This window comes from Passer montanus, unplaced genomic scaffold (genome assembly GCF_014805655.1).
Source record: "Passer montanus isolate IOZ18808 unplaced genomic scaffold, ASM1480565v1 scaffold86, whole genome shotgun sequence".
NCBI lineage: Eukaryota > Metazoa > Chordata > Aves > Passeriformes > Passeridae > Passer > Passer montanus.
In genome coordinates, this window is record NW_024373923.1 from 2028621 (window position 1) to 2044476 (window position 15856).

Sequence of the window (15856 nt, forward strand, 5' to 3'; positions counted from 1 at the left end):
TAAATCCCTCATGTCTGTGCTGAATAGAAGGCACAGCACGGAGCTGATGCTCACAGGGACTGACCTGCCCACCCACCCCATGGAGGACAGCAGAGGCTGAGGTCACATTCCTGGGGTCCGTGCCCTTCGCTAGGGTGGGAGCTCACAAGCCCACCTGGACATTCTTCTTGTCAACATTCTTCAGTCTCCAGAACTCCGGTTTCCACCCAAGGTCCTGCTCCACAGAAGGCAGGAACAATTTATAGGGAATTGCCCCTGGCAGAGCTCATGTGTGAGGGGGATGTGGAGTAGGGAACGCCTAAAGGCAGCATGAGGGGGGCAAAAGGAACACCCACCTTTATTTTCAGAGGCATGGGAAATGAAAAGGGTAGGAAATAGTCAAGGAAAACCCAAAGACTGGCTTCCTCCTGATATTTTCCTCCTCAGCTGCTAGCACAGGCCGCCTGTGTCCCAGCAGAGAGCACAGGCTAGGGCTGGTATTTGTGGGACAAATACTCACAGGGACAGGCTCAAACAGAGCTGTGTCCCCAGCACTGGGGGTTTTTCAGGCTGAAACTGGGAGAAACAGGAACAACAGCAAAAACAACCCAGCGGATTTTGGGCAGCCAGTCCCTTCAGCCTTGGGCTGATGGGGTGCATCCAAACTGGGCAGCCAAAAGCCACGGGCACCAAACCAGGCCAGGGCAGCCCAAGGCTCAGGACGATCCCACCCAGATGTTACCCACCCCAGCTGAGGGTGTTCCCACCACTGACCCCACGCAGCACCCACTCAGAGCTGCACCTCTCCAGTCTCCCTCACCCACACCACCAAAAAAGCCACTTGGCACAGTTTGGGATCAAGTGTACATTTTTATTTTTTAATGGAACATAGACTCCTTTAGAAAAAGAAACATTCAGCTGGATGATAACACCCATAGAAAAAACACCAATCTTGTGTTCTCTTTTTTTTTTTTAATTTGGCATTTGTTATCTGCATTTATATTAAAGCAAAGTGCATCTTTCTTACTTTTTTCTCGTTTATACACATTGCACAATACATAAATAATGATGCTTATAAAACGTCTTTATATTTACAAGTAATAATATATTTATATATAACATAAAATACATTTTTTTCTTTAATAAATCTCAGGTTTTTTTAAGGAGTCCTTTCTTTTGTGTGGGTGTTTTTCCAAAGCACTACAATGCTAAAGTTCCAAGAAGAATGCTCTCTTGTTCAATTAAACCTTTATATTTAGAAAAATAGCTTATGTTAAGGTCTAAACATGCTCATTGAGCTAAGAACAGTGTAAAAGTATCATACTCGTGTATGAATTCAAGAAGAAATGAAAGCACAACTGCATTTCCAGATAAGATGGTACCTGGATAACCTGATCTAAGCAGGTTATGACACACCGACTGTTGTGAACACTTTTTCTCTTGTTTTCCCCACTTGTTTTTCTTTAGATTTAATTTTTTCTTTTTTTTTAGGTTTAGAATTCTGTCACTTTGCATCTCAGCTCAAATGATCAAGCCCGGGCCATGCCCGTGGAGTCCCTCCACTGTTGTTTTCTACCCTTACATCAATCCACGATCATAAAAAACATAGAAAAAGCAGTGGAACAATGAACACAGTGACAAGACATGAACCCAGCAACAAGAGAAACACAAAAGGTCGGTAAAAGACCTGTCTGGGAAGGTTTTGCACCATCCTTCGGCGGCAACGCGGGGTCAGCACTGCTGGGAAGGGGTCTCGGTGTCACCGTCACTGGGAAGGTGGTGCGTACAAAAATACAGTCATCTCCTTGTGTTGTCCAAGGGAAGGAGCTGTAACATAGAGCTAGTGGCTTTCAAATCCATCGATCCCCATTGGATAATCCTTTTTGAGAGGCGTGAAGTAATTATCTCGTGTGATCTATCCCCACTGCACCCTTCTCTCGCCCTTCTGAGAGTTATTGGTCATTCACACTTTTAAAAAATAGATATATTTATCAAAATACCCCAAAGGCAAAAACAACGAAAAAACAAACAACAACAACAACAACAACAACAAAAATCTTTCATAAGCTATTTCTCAAAACGAGGAAGGGTGCACAAAACAAAACAAAACAAAAAAAAAACAACAACAACAAAAAAAAAAGTCTGCATGAAAAGCAAGCACTCAGAAGGAAGTAATAGCAGCAAAGTAGTATAGATGTCATGAGTTCACTCTGTCTCGAGTCATCGGTTGTTGAAAATAACCTCCAACCAGCAGGGGCAACTGCTGATGAACTGTCTCGTGTAGCACTGGCCCCAGCCTTTCACAAAGCTGATCTGCACGGTAAATCCTGTCCATGGCTGCTGCGTGAACTCGTGGTCGTTGGGTCTCTGCAAGGTGTACGCCTTCTCGTAGTCAAAAGCCTTGATGGAAAACCCTGGGAACACTTTGTGAACCAGCAACGTCCTGGAGTCGGGGTTGTCCAGTGTGGCCGACTTGATGAAGATGGGGTAACTGCTGCGGTTGTACACCCACACGCCGTCCACTTCCTTGGTGAGCTGGATGCCGTAGCCGATCTTGCTGCGCACCTTCTGCACCAGCTGGCTTTTGTTGTCTGAGTTGAGCTGTCCGAGGCAGAAACCATTCCCCTGAGGTAGATCATAGAAGATATCCAGGGAGGGCTCTTGGACAGAGTACAGCCGACCCACGCGTGTCTTCTCTTCCCAGTATGCCACCACACACCAGTGTGACCTATCCCCTGGCTCCTGAAGAACTTGAGAATCTGCAGAACAACAGGGGGGAAAGAAAAATGAGAGATTTAGCACCAAGGGAATCAACACGAGCCAAAGCAATGCAGAACCAGCAGGACCTTGCCTGCCCACGTCTTCAAGATCCTCTCCACACATACATCAACATCCATCCACTATTTCCAAAAAAACATTTCTAGGTTTGAGGCACTCCTCTGTGGTTTCAGTGCCTACCTCTGGCTGGATTTACAGGTCCTGAATGACACAGTCAGTGACAGTGACACAGCCACCCTCACCCAAACCAACACCAGTGCCAACAGGAGAGGTGAGATGCTTGTGCCACCAAACACATGAACCCCCTGATTCTCAACTACTGAATAACAGATTTATTTCCATAAATGACAATGTACTGTGCACAGACACTGAAAACGATGAGGTGCTGCTAAAAAAACCACACTGAGAGCCACCCCATGGGACCAGAGGGGACGAGAACTTGACTGCTCTGGTGTGTGGGGCTTTTCCCTGCCTGCAGGGCCTTGGTGATGGACAGTATGAGATGCCACCCTAACCTATGGGAAGCACCAAAAGACAGAGGGAACCAAAAAATCTCACACAGGTTAACGAAATTTGCCTAAAAGCTGACAATAAAATTGTAGAAGTTCATTCGTGCAGCCCTTCTCTCAGCTCCCTGGCCCATAATTACCCCATGCAGCATGGCAATGATGTAGGAGGAAAAAGCAAGGCAGGAGGAGGGAAGAAATGTGAGAAAGCCCCTTTTCCTGACAGAGGATCCCAAGCAGCCTGGCGCTGCTCGGCGGGTAATTCCTTCCAGCCTCAGTAGGCATGTTAAGACCTGGGAACTATTCATCTCTATAATAGTATTTGAAAAAAAAAAAAATTCAAGCTGGGAATGCAAGCTAGTGAGCACTACCAAAATAATCCCCTGAACTATGAGAGAAACTACTGGAGCTGGGGTGGTGGGTGACCCAGCAACCAAAAGCTCTTCCTGCAGTCCCCCCACCCTTCCCCAGGGCAACATGCTGGCTGCCTGCTCTCTCTACTTTTTGCTATTAATAAACCCATTTTCCCAGTTTTCTTCCCATCTCGTTCAAGCCCTGTGCTGTGCTTTTAAGAGAGGAGACAAAAAAAAAAAAAAAAGAAAGAAAAAAAAGAAAAAAGAAAAAAAAAAAAAAGCCCAGCCACACACTTTTAATTTCCTCATTTCTATGCCAGCGAGGAAAATATTTCTCCAGTTGCTGGAGGCAGCTACTAAAAATGGGTCTGGCTGTGGATGTCTCAAAATAGAGACCCTCATTCCCAGGTTAAACCAGGGACAGGGGTTCTGGCCATGCTGGGGTGGTCCCTGGGACAGCATCTGCTGAGATGCACCCCAGTTTGTCCTTCCACTCCCTTTTTTGGTGCCTCACAAGACTCTGTTGTGGGTAATTTTATGTTCTGCTAAAAGCTGGGGCTGAGAAGGGGCAGGGGGGGCAGTTTGGGTTACTTCCTCCCCACTAACACAGATTGGGTGCCATCCATGCAAAAGTGCATCCAGAGGGGCAAGAAACTCCTCCAGGATGGAGTTTCCACCACCTGCCTGGGAGAGAGAAGAATCTGGGAGGGTTGCTTCTGGATCCAGGGCAAGGATGCTCCTCAATCCAAAGGGGGATCTCTGTTGACCACCCACCACCTCCCTCCTCACTGTCAGCCTGCCAGTTGATGTTCAGAGCCTTTTGGGTTTTGTTTTACAGCAGCTGGGGGAATTTTGGAGCCATTGGACCCCTGCTGAAATTCCTACAGGTTTTTATTGATTCGAACATAAAACCATCCCTTTCAGGAGGTGGCAGGGGTGGGAAAAAAGGACTTTTTCACCTGGTGTTTGTGCTTGTATTAGTGAAGACCATGTAACAACTAGTTCACTACTGCTCACAGAGAGCTATTTAATTGCTAGAGCATTTAGGGAAAAGAAAAAAACACAAACCTACCAATAATAATTTTTTAAAAAAAGAAGAAAAAATAGAAAATTGCCTTGGCCATGAATGAACGGACCTTTATGGAGGGCTGGAAGTTCATGAATGAATCCCACTAGGTTTCTGAATGACATGGGGTGACCAGACCTCAAGGACGAATCTTAGGTAATCCGGGATGTTTGAGTTTTTTTTAAGGAGCTGATGCCAGCACACAGTATAAATATGCCAGAGCCTCTTCCGTTTGCGGGCTTCAGCTGTTGACTGCATGTCTAGTCAAAAATCCATGAGAGTATAAGGGCTCAGCTGGGATAAACAGGCTCAGGCCTCCCTGCCAGCCACCACCAAAGCTGCTTTTTGCAGTTGTTGGGACCCCAGAGGAGCCTCCTTGCTCCCACCCCCTTCCCTGGTTCTGGCATCCGCCAGGAAAAGGGGTGGGAAAAGCCAGTGGCATCACTCCGACAGGAGAGGAGGTGGCAGGAGACAAGGAAAAAGTGACTCAAGAGATGCTTCCTACAGTGACAGACTTCTTTTTTTTCCCCCAAAAAAGGCTTTTTTTGGTGGCAATAATCACGGATCTGTGCAAATGAAGCAAACAGAAGTATTATGCTCAAAAACACCCTGCTGGGTTCACCCCGCGCAACCTGGGGTCATGGCAGGCACCCACCATCCAACTCTGCCTGCTGTAGTCACACAAAAACCCAGATCCCAGGAAAACCCACAGCCACATCCTCCTCAACACATCCTCGTGTGCATGTGACAGCCCATAGACGGCTACAAACCCTTTGGGATGCCTGTTTTGAGTTAAAAGCATCGTTTTTACGAGCTCCTCAGTGCAAACACGTCCCTTTCTAAATGCCTGGAAAACTCCCAGCAAACTGGGAGCGTTCCCATGTCCCAGCAAACAATGATAATGTTTAATGCTATAAACATCTGCGCTATTATTTCGTTATTAAGGATCCCTCCATTTGCTGCTATCACTGGGTTATTAGGATTTTCCATGGTTTCCATTACAGCCTGCCTTGAGGCTCCAGCAGGCTCCCCCCGGCGCGTTGTGCAAGCTCATTGTGAAAAAATAATAGTATAGAAACAACTGAAAATACAGTGAGTCTGCCCTCAGGAATTTGGGGAATTAGTTGCATTGATCACTGTAGTCACAGGGAGCAGCCATCCACATTAGCCCCTCACAGAGGGAAGAAATCAAGGCAATACCCCAAACTGGGGAAACATCTTTTGTCATTTTGGTGCAGATGGTTCATCCCCAGTGATGCCCCAGCACAACCATGTTACACCATATCCCATCCCCACTGGGAAACCCTTTTTTTTCCCCCTTATTTTTTACACAATCCTGGATTTTCCCGAGGGGCTGCCCCTGTTTTGGCAATGCATCCATTGTCCTCCATAAAAGCGTCATCCCAGCTAAATCCCAACTCACCAATCAGCACAAGAGGCTGTGAGGGTCCCCACCACTTGCCTTGACCTCCACAACCACCAAGTCCTGCCTGAGCTTTCTCAAGAAAAGCCCAAAGTCAGGATTTCTCCACAATGGGGAGAAATGCTGTCTGTGGGCTCAGGGCATGATCCTGCTCCTGCTGAAAATGCTTCCAAATCCATGCAGAAATCCAGCAGGATGGGATACCAAAGCAATAACCCCACAAAAAACTGGCAGCTGCAGAAACAACAGTGGGTATGGGACATTCACACCACAGAAACACACAAATTTGTCAAGTCCCACACTTGGTTCTTCCGAGCTACGGCAGAAGGAGTCACATCTCCCCTTGCTTGGAAGTGGCAGGAAATTTCTGGTGTGGCTTTTCTCTCCATCACATGGTGAGTTTTAATTTCATGAAAGCATGTCATCCATACTTTTCCTTTCCAAGCTCCAGCAGTTTTATTAGGAGCCTGGGAGGAAAAAGTTCTCTATTTTTAATTCACAGAGAACCAAAGCATTTTAGAAAAACTGAATTTAAAAAACAATAATAATAAACTAAAACAATGCAGCTCCTGTCCTGGGCCTGTTTTAGATCTGTGTTGTCCTTCAGATCTTAGCCTTGTCCCAATGCCAGGTTCATGAATGTAAAGGGGAGCTAGGCTGGGGATATTTGAGTTTTGTTTTGTTTTTTTTTTTTTTAGCTAAAGGTATTCCTGTAGCCAACCAGCCTTGAAAGAAAAGAGCAGGTTTAGCACACACTGAGCTATCTGACCCACCAGCTCCCAGTTGACCACATCAAGGGCTGTCAAAATTATCACCAGTATCTCAAAGCCGAAAATAGGAATAAAATGGCCTTTACTGATGAGGATTTTAAATGCCTGTAATTGGATCTTTCATCAATGACATCAGGTTTAGAGGCAAGTCAAACTATCCAAATGTAGAAGTATTCAGAACTATGTACACTTTTTGTAATATATGTACATATACACCTATTTTTCCTAAAAGCAGTTTTGGTCCTGGGCATCTTCTCATGTTCTTCCTAAAGTTCTCACCATCTCACGCCCTCCTCTCCCTTATTCTTGGGTCTGGATTTTCCATCAAGCATCAACCCTGGCACAATATTCACCATGGTAGTATTTACCCTGGACTGCTAACAAAAGTATCCTCATTTTCAGAAAGGGTTTTGTGGCTGGAAGGGACCTTAAAGACCCTCTTGTTCCCCCCCAGCCAAGGGCAGGGGCACCTTCCACTGTCCCAGGCTGCTCCAAGCCCTGTCCAGCCTGGCCTTGGGCACTGCCAGGGATCCAGGGGCAGCCACAGCTGCTCTGGGCACCCTGGGCCAGGGCCTGCCCACCCTCCCAGACACCAATTCCTGCCCAACATCCCAAAATGTGTGCCTGCCCTGTGGCAGTGCAGCCATGGCCTGTGTGCTGTCCCTGCAGGCCTTGTCCCCAGTGCCTGGGCAGCTCTCCTGGAGCCCCTGCAGGCCCTGGCAGGGGCTCTCAGGTGTCCCTGCAGCCTTCTCTTGTGCAGGGGAGCAGCCCCAGCTGTGCCAGGCTGGCTCCAGAGCAGAGGGGCTCCAGCCCTGGCAGCATCTCCGTGCCTCCTCTGCACTGGCTGCAGCAGCTCCACATCCTTGTGCTGCTGGGGACTCAAAGACCTGGAGAGAGCCCTGCCTGGCTTTCCAGGAGACAGCTTTCTGCTGGAAAACAAGCGCCATGGGCGCTGCCAAGGAGCAGATGAACACACTCAGCCCTTCCTCCTTTATCCACCAGCACACACGGAGGGCATTTGTGCTTAAAAAAAAATTGTCTGGACTGGTGTCAGCACAACGTGTCTGGCTGGGGCCAGACCAAGCTCAGCACGTCTCGCGCCCGATAATCTCCCCTGGCTGACCTTAAGTGGCATTTGTGTGTCCAGGACAGTGCATGACCCTCATCTTCTCCTACTCTTGGGCGTGCAAGAGATGGAGACACAAAACCCAGAGGGTTCCAAGGGGTTTTAAATGCTCTTCTGGAGGGTTCTCAGGACTCCTCCAGTTGCAGTTTTGCCCCTCCTGTTACTGGCAAGTGCTGGTTTTGTAGGATCTCTGGAAAAACAACCCCCTGACCCCTCACTTGAGAAGTGAAAGGCATTACATCAAGATGAGGAGAACACAGAGCACAGTGTGCTCATCAAAACAAAGAAAAATGGGCACCCAAAAAGGTAATCCCACTTTCTTTCTAGTCTCTCAAGTGACTTACAGGGTGGAAGAACAGAACAATACAAAAAAAAAAAACAAACCCAAACCAGCCAAATAGATAAACAAACAGACAAACAAAACAAAGAATACCTAAAAGCCAGATTTCCAGGTACATTCAGCAGAAGTAAAGGGGGAAAAAAGTTCAAATTAGAGGATAAATCCACATTAAAGAATACAACCTGCTGCAGAAAAGGTGCTTTGTGCTTTTAACAAAGTTTGTGGGCAGCATGGAGACTCCACTCACAGCAGTGTTTGCCCCAAACCTTTTGTACCTCCCAGCACACAAGGGCTCGACAGCTTCACCTCCACCAGGAGCCCCTGCTTTTGATGGCTGGGACAGTTCCTGAAAGCCTAATTTCAAGCTTGGTCCTGTGCTCAGCTCCTGTTGCTTGCAGAAGAAATAAAACCCTCACCTTGTGCAGGGATGGCACCGCCCTGGGGGCCCGTGGGGTCCCTCCACCTCCCCAGCAGAAGAGCCCCAAGAGCTGAGACAGTCCATCACATCAACACCTACTTAGGGAGCCTTTAATCTGCGGATTATTGACATGATAGACCATAACATCTCTTCAGGAGCCATTACAGCCCATCGTGTCAGTAGGTACTTATGCAGTCCTTAATCCATGGATTGACAGGCCAGACCATAAATTTGTGTCTATGTCTAATTAGACGGCTCTTATTGCTCAGCATACATGGTAGTCATGCAGGCTAAAGAGCCTTAAGATTACTTTTTTAATTTATTAGCAAGTTGTCCAATCAATCATTCAAATGGCTCCTTGTTCCTTGCAAAATCAGTCAACCTTGCACGAAAATAAATGTTAAGTTTCACCGCAAGATTTCAATTTGCTGATGCTTACTAAGATTGAGTCTGATGAGGTCAAGCAGGATAAAATATGGCAGAAGCCATCAGGGGAAGGAGTCTCATATTTCCCCATTTTTCTTGGGCTTTGGTTCAGGTTTGTATTAACTGTGACCTGAAAGTTTGGGAGGGCTTTGCTCAGTCCCCAGGTGACCCAGCCAAAAACTGCCATCACCTTCCCCAGAGCTGGGAACCCCCCTTGTGAAATCAGGAAAAAAATGAGGTCAGGTGAGATGGTGGGTAGAGATGACTCATCCCTGACATCCCCTCAGGTTCCCACCCCAGCTTGGTGGTGCCCTGAGTCAGCCTCCCCCCAGCCTGCAACCCAGCCCTGACCTTTTCAAGGGTTAATTCAGCAAGAACATAAAAGTGAGAAAGAAGGGAAGAAAGAAAGAAGGGAAGAAAGAAGGGAAGAAAGAAAGAAAGAAAGAAAGAAAGAAAGAAAGAAAGAAAGAAAGAAGCCCTGCAAGCATGTTGTTGCAGACCAACAGAGGCTCAAGAGCAAACATCACCATGGAAGATGGCAAGGATGGACCAGGAGTAATGTCCAAAAATATTAAAAAATATATTTAAAATATATTTTAAAAATGGGGTGATGCATGTCCCCTGCATTCATAGGATGGCAGAGAAAGAACCTGAGTGAAACTGCCGAGTTCATGGAGTCCACCAAACCAGAAATTTGATTCATAAACATCCTATTAGTCACTGCTACTGTCTAATTACGGTGATTAATCAATTACCACGGCTAAAAACGACTCTAGGAGAGAAGAACCCTTTTCTTGTGACCATTCTCCTTAAAAGCCAAAGCAAGGCTGGAGCTACAAGGTGGTGGGGCAGGGGGGGAAAATATGCAGGCACACACCAAAAATGCCTGTCTGCCTGTCTCCAGTGGTTAGAGGAGCCAGCTGACTCCAGTTTCCTCCGTACCAGGCTTCAGGCCTCATCAGCCATGCAAATTATAGAGTACCGTGCTGTCTGAAGGCCGAATTTCGACTCAGCTCAGAGAAAAGCCTTAGAGGAAGGGTGGGGATGAAGAAGCCAGCCAAATCCATTCATAATATTTACAGTAAATGGGCCTCTTTGCTGTTGTTTAGTATACAGTCAGCCTAATTATTTTTGAAGTTTTAATTTAAAGAACCTTCTTTATCTGCCTCTCCTTCTGCACCCCTCAAAGGTGTGGGAAAACTTTTCCCTTGTTTCAAAAAAGCAGTAGGACGGGAATCCCTTCCCCAAGCTCCAACTCGACAGCTGGGTGGGACAAAGGGATGCTGCAAGAGGTGAGACCCTTCCAGAGTGGCCCTGCCAACAAAATCCACGGCGTTTTTAAGACTCCCAGGCCATCCAAAGAGCCACAGGGGCATGCAGATCCACGTGGAAACCCCCTAGAAATCCTGTTTGTGCTGCATGTATTGCTGTTCTGTGCTGGTGGGGGCTTGCTGGCTCAGGGGGTGGTGCAGGTGCTCCACTGCCCTGTGCACTCTCCAGCCTTCTCCCCTTCCTCGAGGCAACCCGAAATAATCTCACTTTTGCAACAAACCAGCCAAGAGACCTGTCTGGAAAACACAGCCCAGCTCCCATGAGATGCTGCCCTGGGAGCTCCAGGTGACTCAGGGCTGGTACCAGCCCCAGCTCCCAGAGAGGAGCAGCCACCTTCAGCCTCAGCCACCAGGACACACCTCTTCCCCACCCAAACCCAACCCAGATCTCAACCAGAAACCTTCTGAGAAAGAGAAACCAGCACACAAAGGGCTCCTGACTTACTGCAATGCAAATCAGACCCGAGCAGGAGCTTGCCAAGAATCTCTCTCCCGGCTTGGGCTGTGCTGGAGGCTCCTGGGGCAGCATCCTGCCCATCACCCTTCTGGGATAAGTCACACCTCAGATGCTGAGGCCACCAGAGGCCACTGGGCCATGCCAGCCATGGGGTGACAGCCCCCCTCAGTGCAGCCACCCAGCTGGGGTTTAAAGGATGACCTTAAAAATCTCTTGCAATTAAAAAAAGGCTTCACTGTTGCAAGGCAGAAAAGATTATCCAGCACCCAGGGGTGCCCTGGGCAGGGCAGGGATGCAGCCCCCCGGGAAAGCCACAGCTCTCCAACATGTAGCCATGTGGGTTACACGTTAAAAACCTTGTTAAGACCTTAATAAAAACTGAAGTAGAGCAGTCTAGGGTTTCCAAATGGATACCTAATACACAGACGCATATTAGGATTTTTTCCTCCCCCTAACTGCATTACACAGACACACATACACATACACAACACAGCATCACTGATGTTCTTATTCCAGTACTGAAAAAAACCCAACCCTCTCCCTGCAGCACACTGACCCAGAATTCTCCCCTAAAGACTGAAAACAGACATCAATATATGTCTCTCCCCACACCAAAAAAAATAAAAAAGCCCACTTCTCCCAGCAACTTTTCCCAGAGCAGCATCTCCCTCACAGGGATGTAAACCCATGGAAAAAGCAGAGTAGGAACAAAAGTCCTTTTCACGTTCGTCGTGCCCCGCTCCGTAACAATTATGAAAACTGTTTAGCTGGGCTGGCATTTGGAGCATTTACTGCATTCCTGCCAATAAATTCCAGTCCCGGATCCGATGGAAAAGGCTCCCTCCCTCCCCTTTCCCCTCCCTCCCTTGCCTTCATTCCTCCTGGCTTTCTTTACAACCTAATACCCTGTCGACGCGGGGCCAGGGCCTACTTAGGGGGAAAAAAAAACACCCAGCGCCAGACTGGAGACAGCAGGCAGACTGAAAAAGTTAATCATTACTTCTGTCTGCCTTCATAATCTAATCACGCCTATTCCTAAGAGCAGGCGGCGGAGCAGGCCGTACATGGAATATACACACCCCAGGGTCACCGCCCAGGGATGGACAGACGGACACACGGACAGCGCCAGCCCCGGCCCGGGCAGGGGGCAATCAAGGGATGGACAGACAGGATGGATGGCGTTGGGAAGGAGCTCACAAGCCCGGCCATGCACACACACCCCTCCCCTCGCCTCTCACTTTGCTCTGGATTAATAACGCGCAGCAATTATAGAGAATATTATATTCATTAAGTAATTAGCCCTCCCGGCGCTCCGGCAGAGCTGGCACCCCCTTCTCACAGACAGAGGCCAGCAGAGGTTTGCCCCGGGCTATAAAACGGGGCAGGTCGGCAGCACACAGGTTAAAAAAAAAGCCCCAAAACTCCTCATGGCTCATCTCAGCCCACTTCTGGTGGCAGCAGCAGAGCCACGTCCCAAGAGGGGACCTGCTGTGACCAGGGTGGCATCACCAACTCCCAGCAGCATCCTCCCACAAAACTCTGGGGGTTTGGGGTGTCACCAGCACCCAGCAGCATCCTCCAATGGGTACAAAATTCAGGGGGTTTGGGGTGTCACCAGCACCTAGCAGCATCCTCCCACAGGCACAAAACTCAGGGGGTTTGGGGTGTCACCAGCACCCAGCAGCATCCTCCCACAGGGACAAAGCCCATGGGAGCTGGGCATCACTGGGATGCAGCAGCATCCTCCCATGGGGCTGAAACCCAAGGGATTTGGGCATCACTAAAACCCAGGAGCATCCTCACGCAGGGATAAAGCCCAGGGAATCTGGGGCTTGGCAAGCCCAGCGCCACACCAGCTTCTCCAGAAAATAACTGCAGAGCAACGCTCAGGTGAGCCAAGGCTTCTTGCTCTTGACACCCAGGATACATTTTCCATGCTTGGCTGTGACAAAGAACAGTAAAACTACAGGCCTCTGCTTATGATTTATGGGTTTGTTCCTTATCATGAGCTAAAAAGTCTCAGACTGGCTTCCAAAGAAAATGAATTCATCAGTTCAAATGCAGTGATGTAACTTCAGGCTCCCAGCTCCTTTTCCAAATAAAACTCCTGTTACTTGATTCCTGCTCAAAGAATGATTTTATGGAGTTATTGACTCCATCCGCTCTGCCTGGGAAGGTGCTGCCAGAGCCCAGCCACGAGGTCACTGACAGCCTCATCCCATGGCTTAGTTTTTTGACTATTTTGCCATTTTCCCTGCTTTTCTACTCAAAACCTCACCTTGCACACCAATGTGCAGACACTCATCTCCTCAGGGATTATTTTGCATTGCCCACCATGGAGGGGGCTCCTCCTCAGCAGTGACACCTGGTAATTTTTATCACCCATAAATTTGACCCACAGCCTTCCATCACCCAAAATCACAGGATCCACAGCCAACCTCTCCACTTGCAAAAGTGACAGATGCCTGAATTTCCACCACCTTCCTAACAGCCACAAAGTCACCTCTTATTGATGAAGTTCTGACTTCTAGGAAAAAAATCTCTTTAACCTGTGTAAGTATTACATAGAATTCTATACAAATATGGAATATATTCAGTATACAATGAATATATTGAATATATTCAACTTATATATCTATAGAATATATACATTATATGTTGACTATCTTACATAATTATATATATAATATACTGAATAAGTTATCTCCATACATATTCAACCTATACATAGAGATTGAATAGATTTTGCTCAATTTAACTGTTTATAGTCTCACTTACTACATAAAATATACTGAATAAATTATCTCCATACATATTCAACCTATATATAGAGATTGAATAGATTTTGCTCAATTTTAACCGTTTGCAGTCTCACTTATTACGTACATCTGCAAGATACATCTTTGCAACTAGAGTTAAGAGCCCCAGCAGTGCTGAATTATTCCTTTAATGGCAAAATCTGCCTTTCCACATTCTCAGGGGAAAGTCACACAGGAGCCAGGACTTCACCCCAAGGCTGGCTCACCAAAATCCAGCACCCCAAGAAGGATCCCACTTGGTGGTTGAGGGAGGAGGGGGAAGGACCAGGTCACCACACACCGGGAGCATCACCCAGAGCACCACCAGGACCTCCTGCAGCCAGCCCTCGGTGCTTCAGCACTGCCAGCACAACCCAACCAGGGAGGCTGAGGCCAGAAGGTTTTTTATGTAGTGAGGTTAAAAGGGTAGAGAAGGGCTGAGCCAGCTCTTACAGGGTGGTTTTTTTTTTTTGGTTTGTTTTTTTTTTTTTTTCCCCTTGCAAGTTAAAACCAAGATAATGACACTGGGTGGGGACCAATTTGAAGGGCTGAGCAGCCAAACCAAAATTAGTCTCCCGGCCAAGAGCTTCCTAGGCCTCACAGTTTGGGGAAGGAAGCTGAGAAAAAGCATGAAAATAAAATAAAAAAAATTCCTCGGGAAGCTGGACCGTCGTGCTCAAGCAAAGGTGACCCTGCTAGTCAAATATTTTTCAACATAGTAAAAATAAAATCAAGTACTGGAGCAGCCTCCCTTGGAAAAGCAGGGCCTATGAGATGGTGGTTTTTTCCTCCTTTTTTCTCTTTTTCTTTCTTTTCCCTCCCCTGGCACTTTCTTTCCTTTCACTAATAACTATGTTTTCTTGCATTTTTTTTTCTTGGCTCTTTCCTCATAAAAGACTGATGTAATTTCCTGTCTTGTCCCAATGTTTCCTGTTAATTAACAGGGTGAAAGTTATCATCATGCATTTAAATGGCAACCCAAAAGAAGGGAGGGGAAAAAAAAAACAGGGGAAAAATGAAAAAGAAAAGAAAAAAAGAAATGAGAGCTTGCTGTCCATTAGCGAGTGCCACATCACATCCCCAGCAGCACAAAATACCCTGGAAAAAGCTTTTTGGAACTGACGACTTGAGCCCATGGGCAAAGACCCCCTGAAGGGTGGCAGCAGGTCTGTGCACAGGGGATCCAAGTCCCCACCCTCCCCTGGATGGGGATGGAAAATCCCTGCAATGCTTGCCCATAAAAGCTCTTTTCTTGCATTAAGAAGGAAAATAAAATAAGAAGAAGGGAAACAAGGAGATGGAAAACAGGAAGAAGAAAGAAAACAAGTAGAAGAAGAAAAGAGTAAAGGAGGAAAACGGAAAAATGAGAAGAAAGAGAAGAAGGAAAAAATTAAGGAGAAAAAGAAGAAAGAGGAGAAAAATAAGAAGGTAAAGAAGGAGAAGAAGAAGAAGAAGGAGAAAAAGAAGGAAAGAAAGGAGAAAAATAAGGACAATAAGAAGGAAGAAAAGGAGAAAAAGGAGAAGGAAAACAAAAGTTAAAGAGGAAAAATGCGACAAGAAAATTGAAGGAAAATTTTTTTTTAAAAAAGGGAAATAAAGTAAAATAACTTGCAGAGAAAGAGGCAGACAGCAGCACCCAAGATGTTGCATTTATTAAAAGAAGTTGAAGAATAGAGGAAGGAAAAAAAAAAAAAAAAAGAAAAAAAAAGAAAAAACCCAGGGGCTAATCCAAAGACAGCAGGCGGAAATCCTGCGAGCCGCCGAGCTCCTTCCCTTGCCCGCCCTCAGCCCCGTGCAGGATCAGCTCCTCCGTGCCCTCTGTTCCTCAACAGCAGCCGTGACGCAGCCGGTACCCCGGCGGCACCGCGGCCACGCCGGCGGCCCCGGCACGCCGACGGCGGGCGAAAACAAAGCGATTTAGGCAAAAAGCGAGGGTGGTTAGAACAGAGGCTGTGCCTCAGCGGTTAATAATATCCCAGCGCTGAAAATAAACTGGGAAGGAAGCTCCTTTGTGACAGTAGGCAGGCGGCCAGGCTGCGGCGTGGGTCATTCACGCCGGCGGGGGACGGCAGAGGGGTTGGCACC

The 15856-nt window shown here is 47.3% G+C and overlaps 1 protein-coding gene across 2 annotated transcripts in view; it reads right to left on the bottom strand.

The window, feature by feature from the left end:
• Nucleotides 1–829: 829 nt before the first annotated feature.
• SMAD7 (SMAD family member 7) overlaps nt 830–15856 on the bottom strand; it is a 28066-nt gene continuing 13039 nt past the window's right edge. For both annotated transcript variants that reach the window (XM_039733376.1, XM_039733375.1), the window contains exon 6: nt 830–2738. In XM_039733376.1, coding sequence (XP_039589310.1) covers nt 2200–2738 — 539 coding nt within the window. In that variant the 3' untranslated portion in view covers nt 830–2199. The remainder of the gene's footprint in view (nt 2739–15856) is intronic.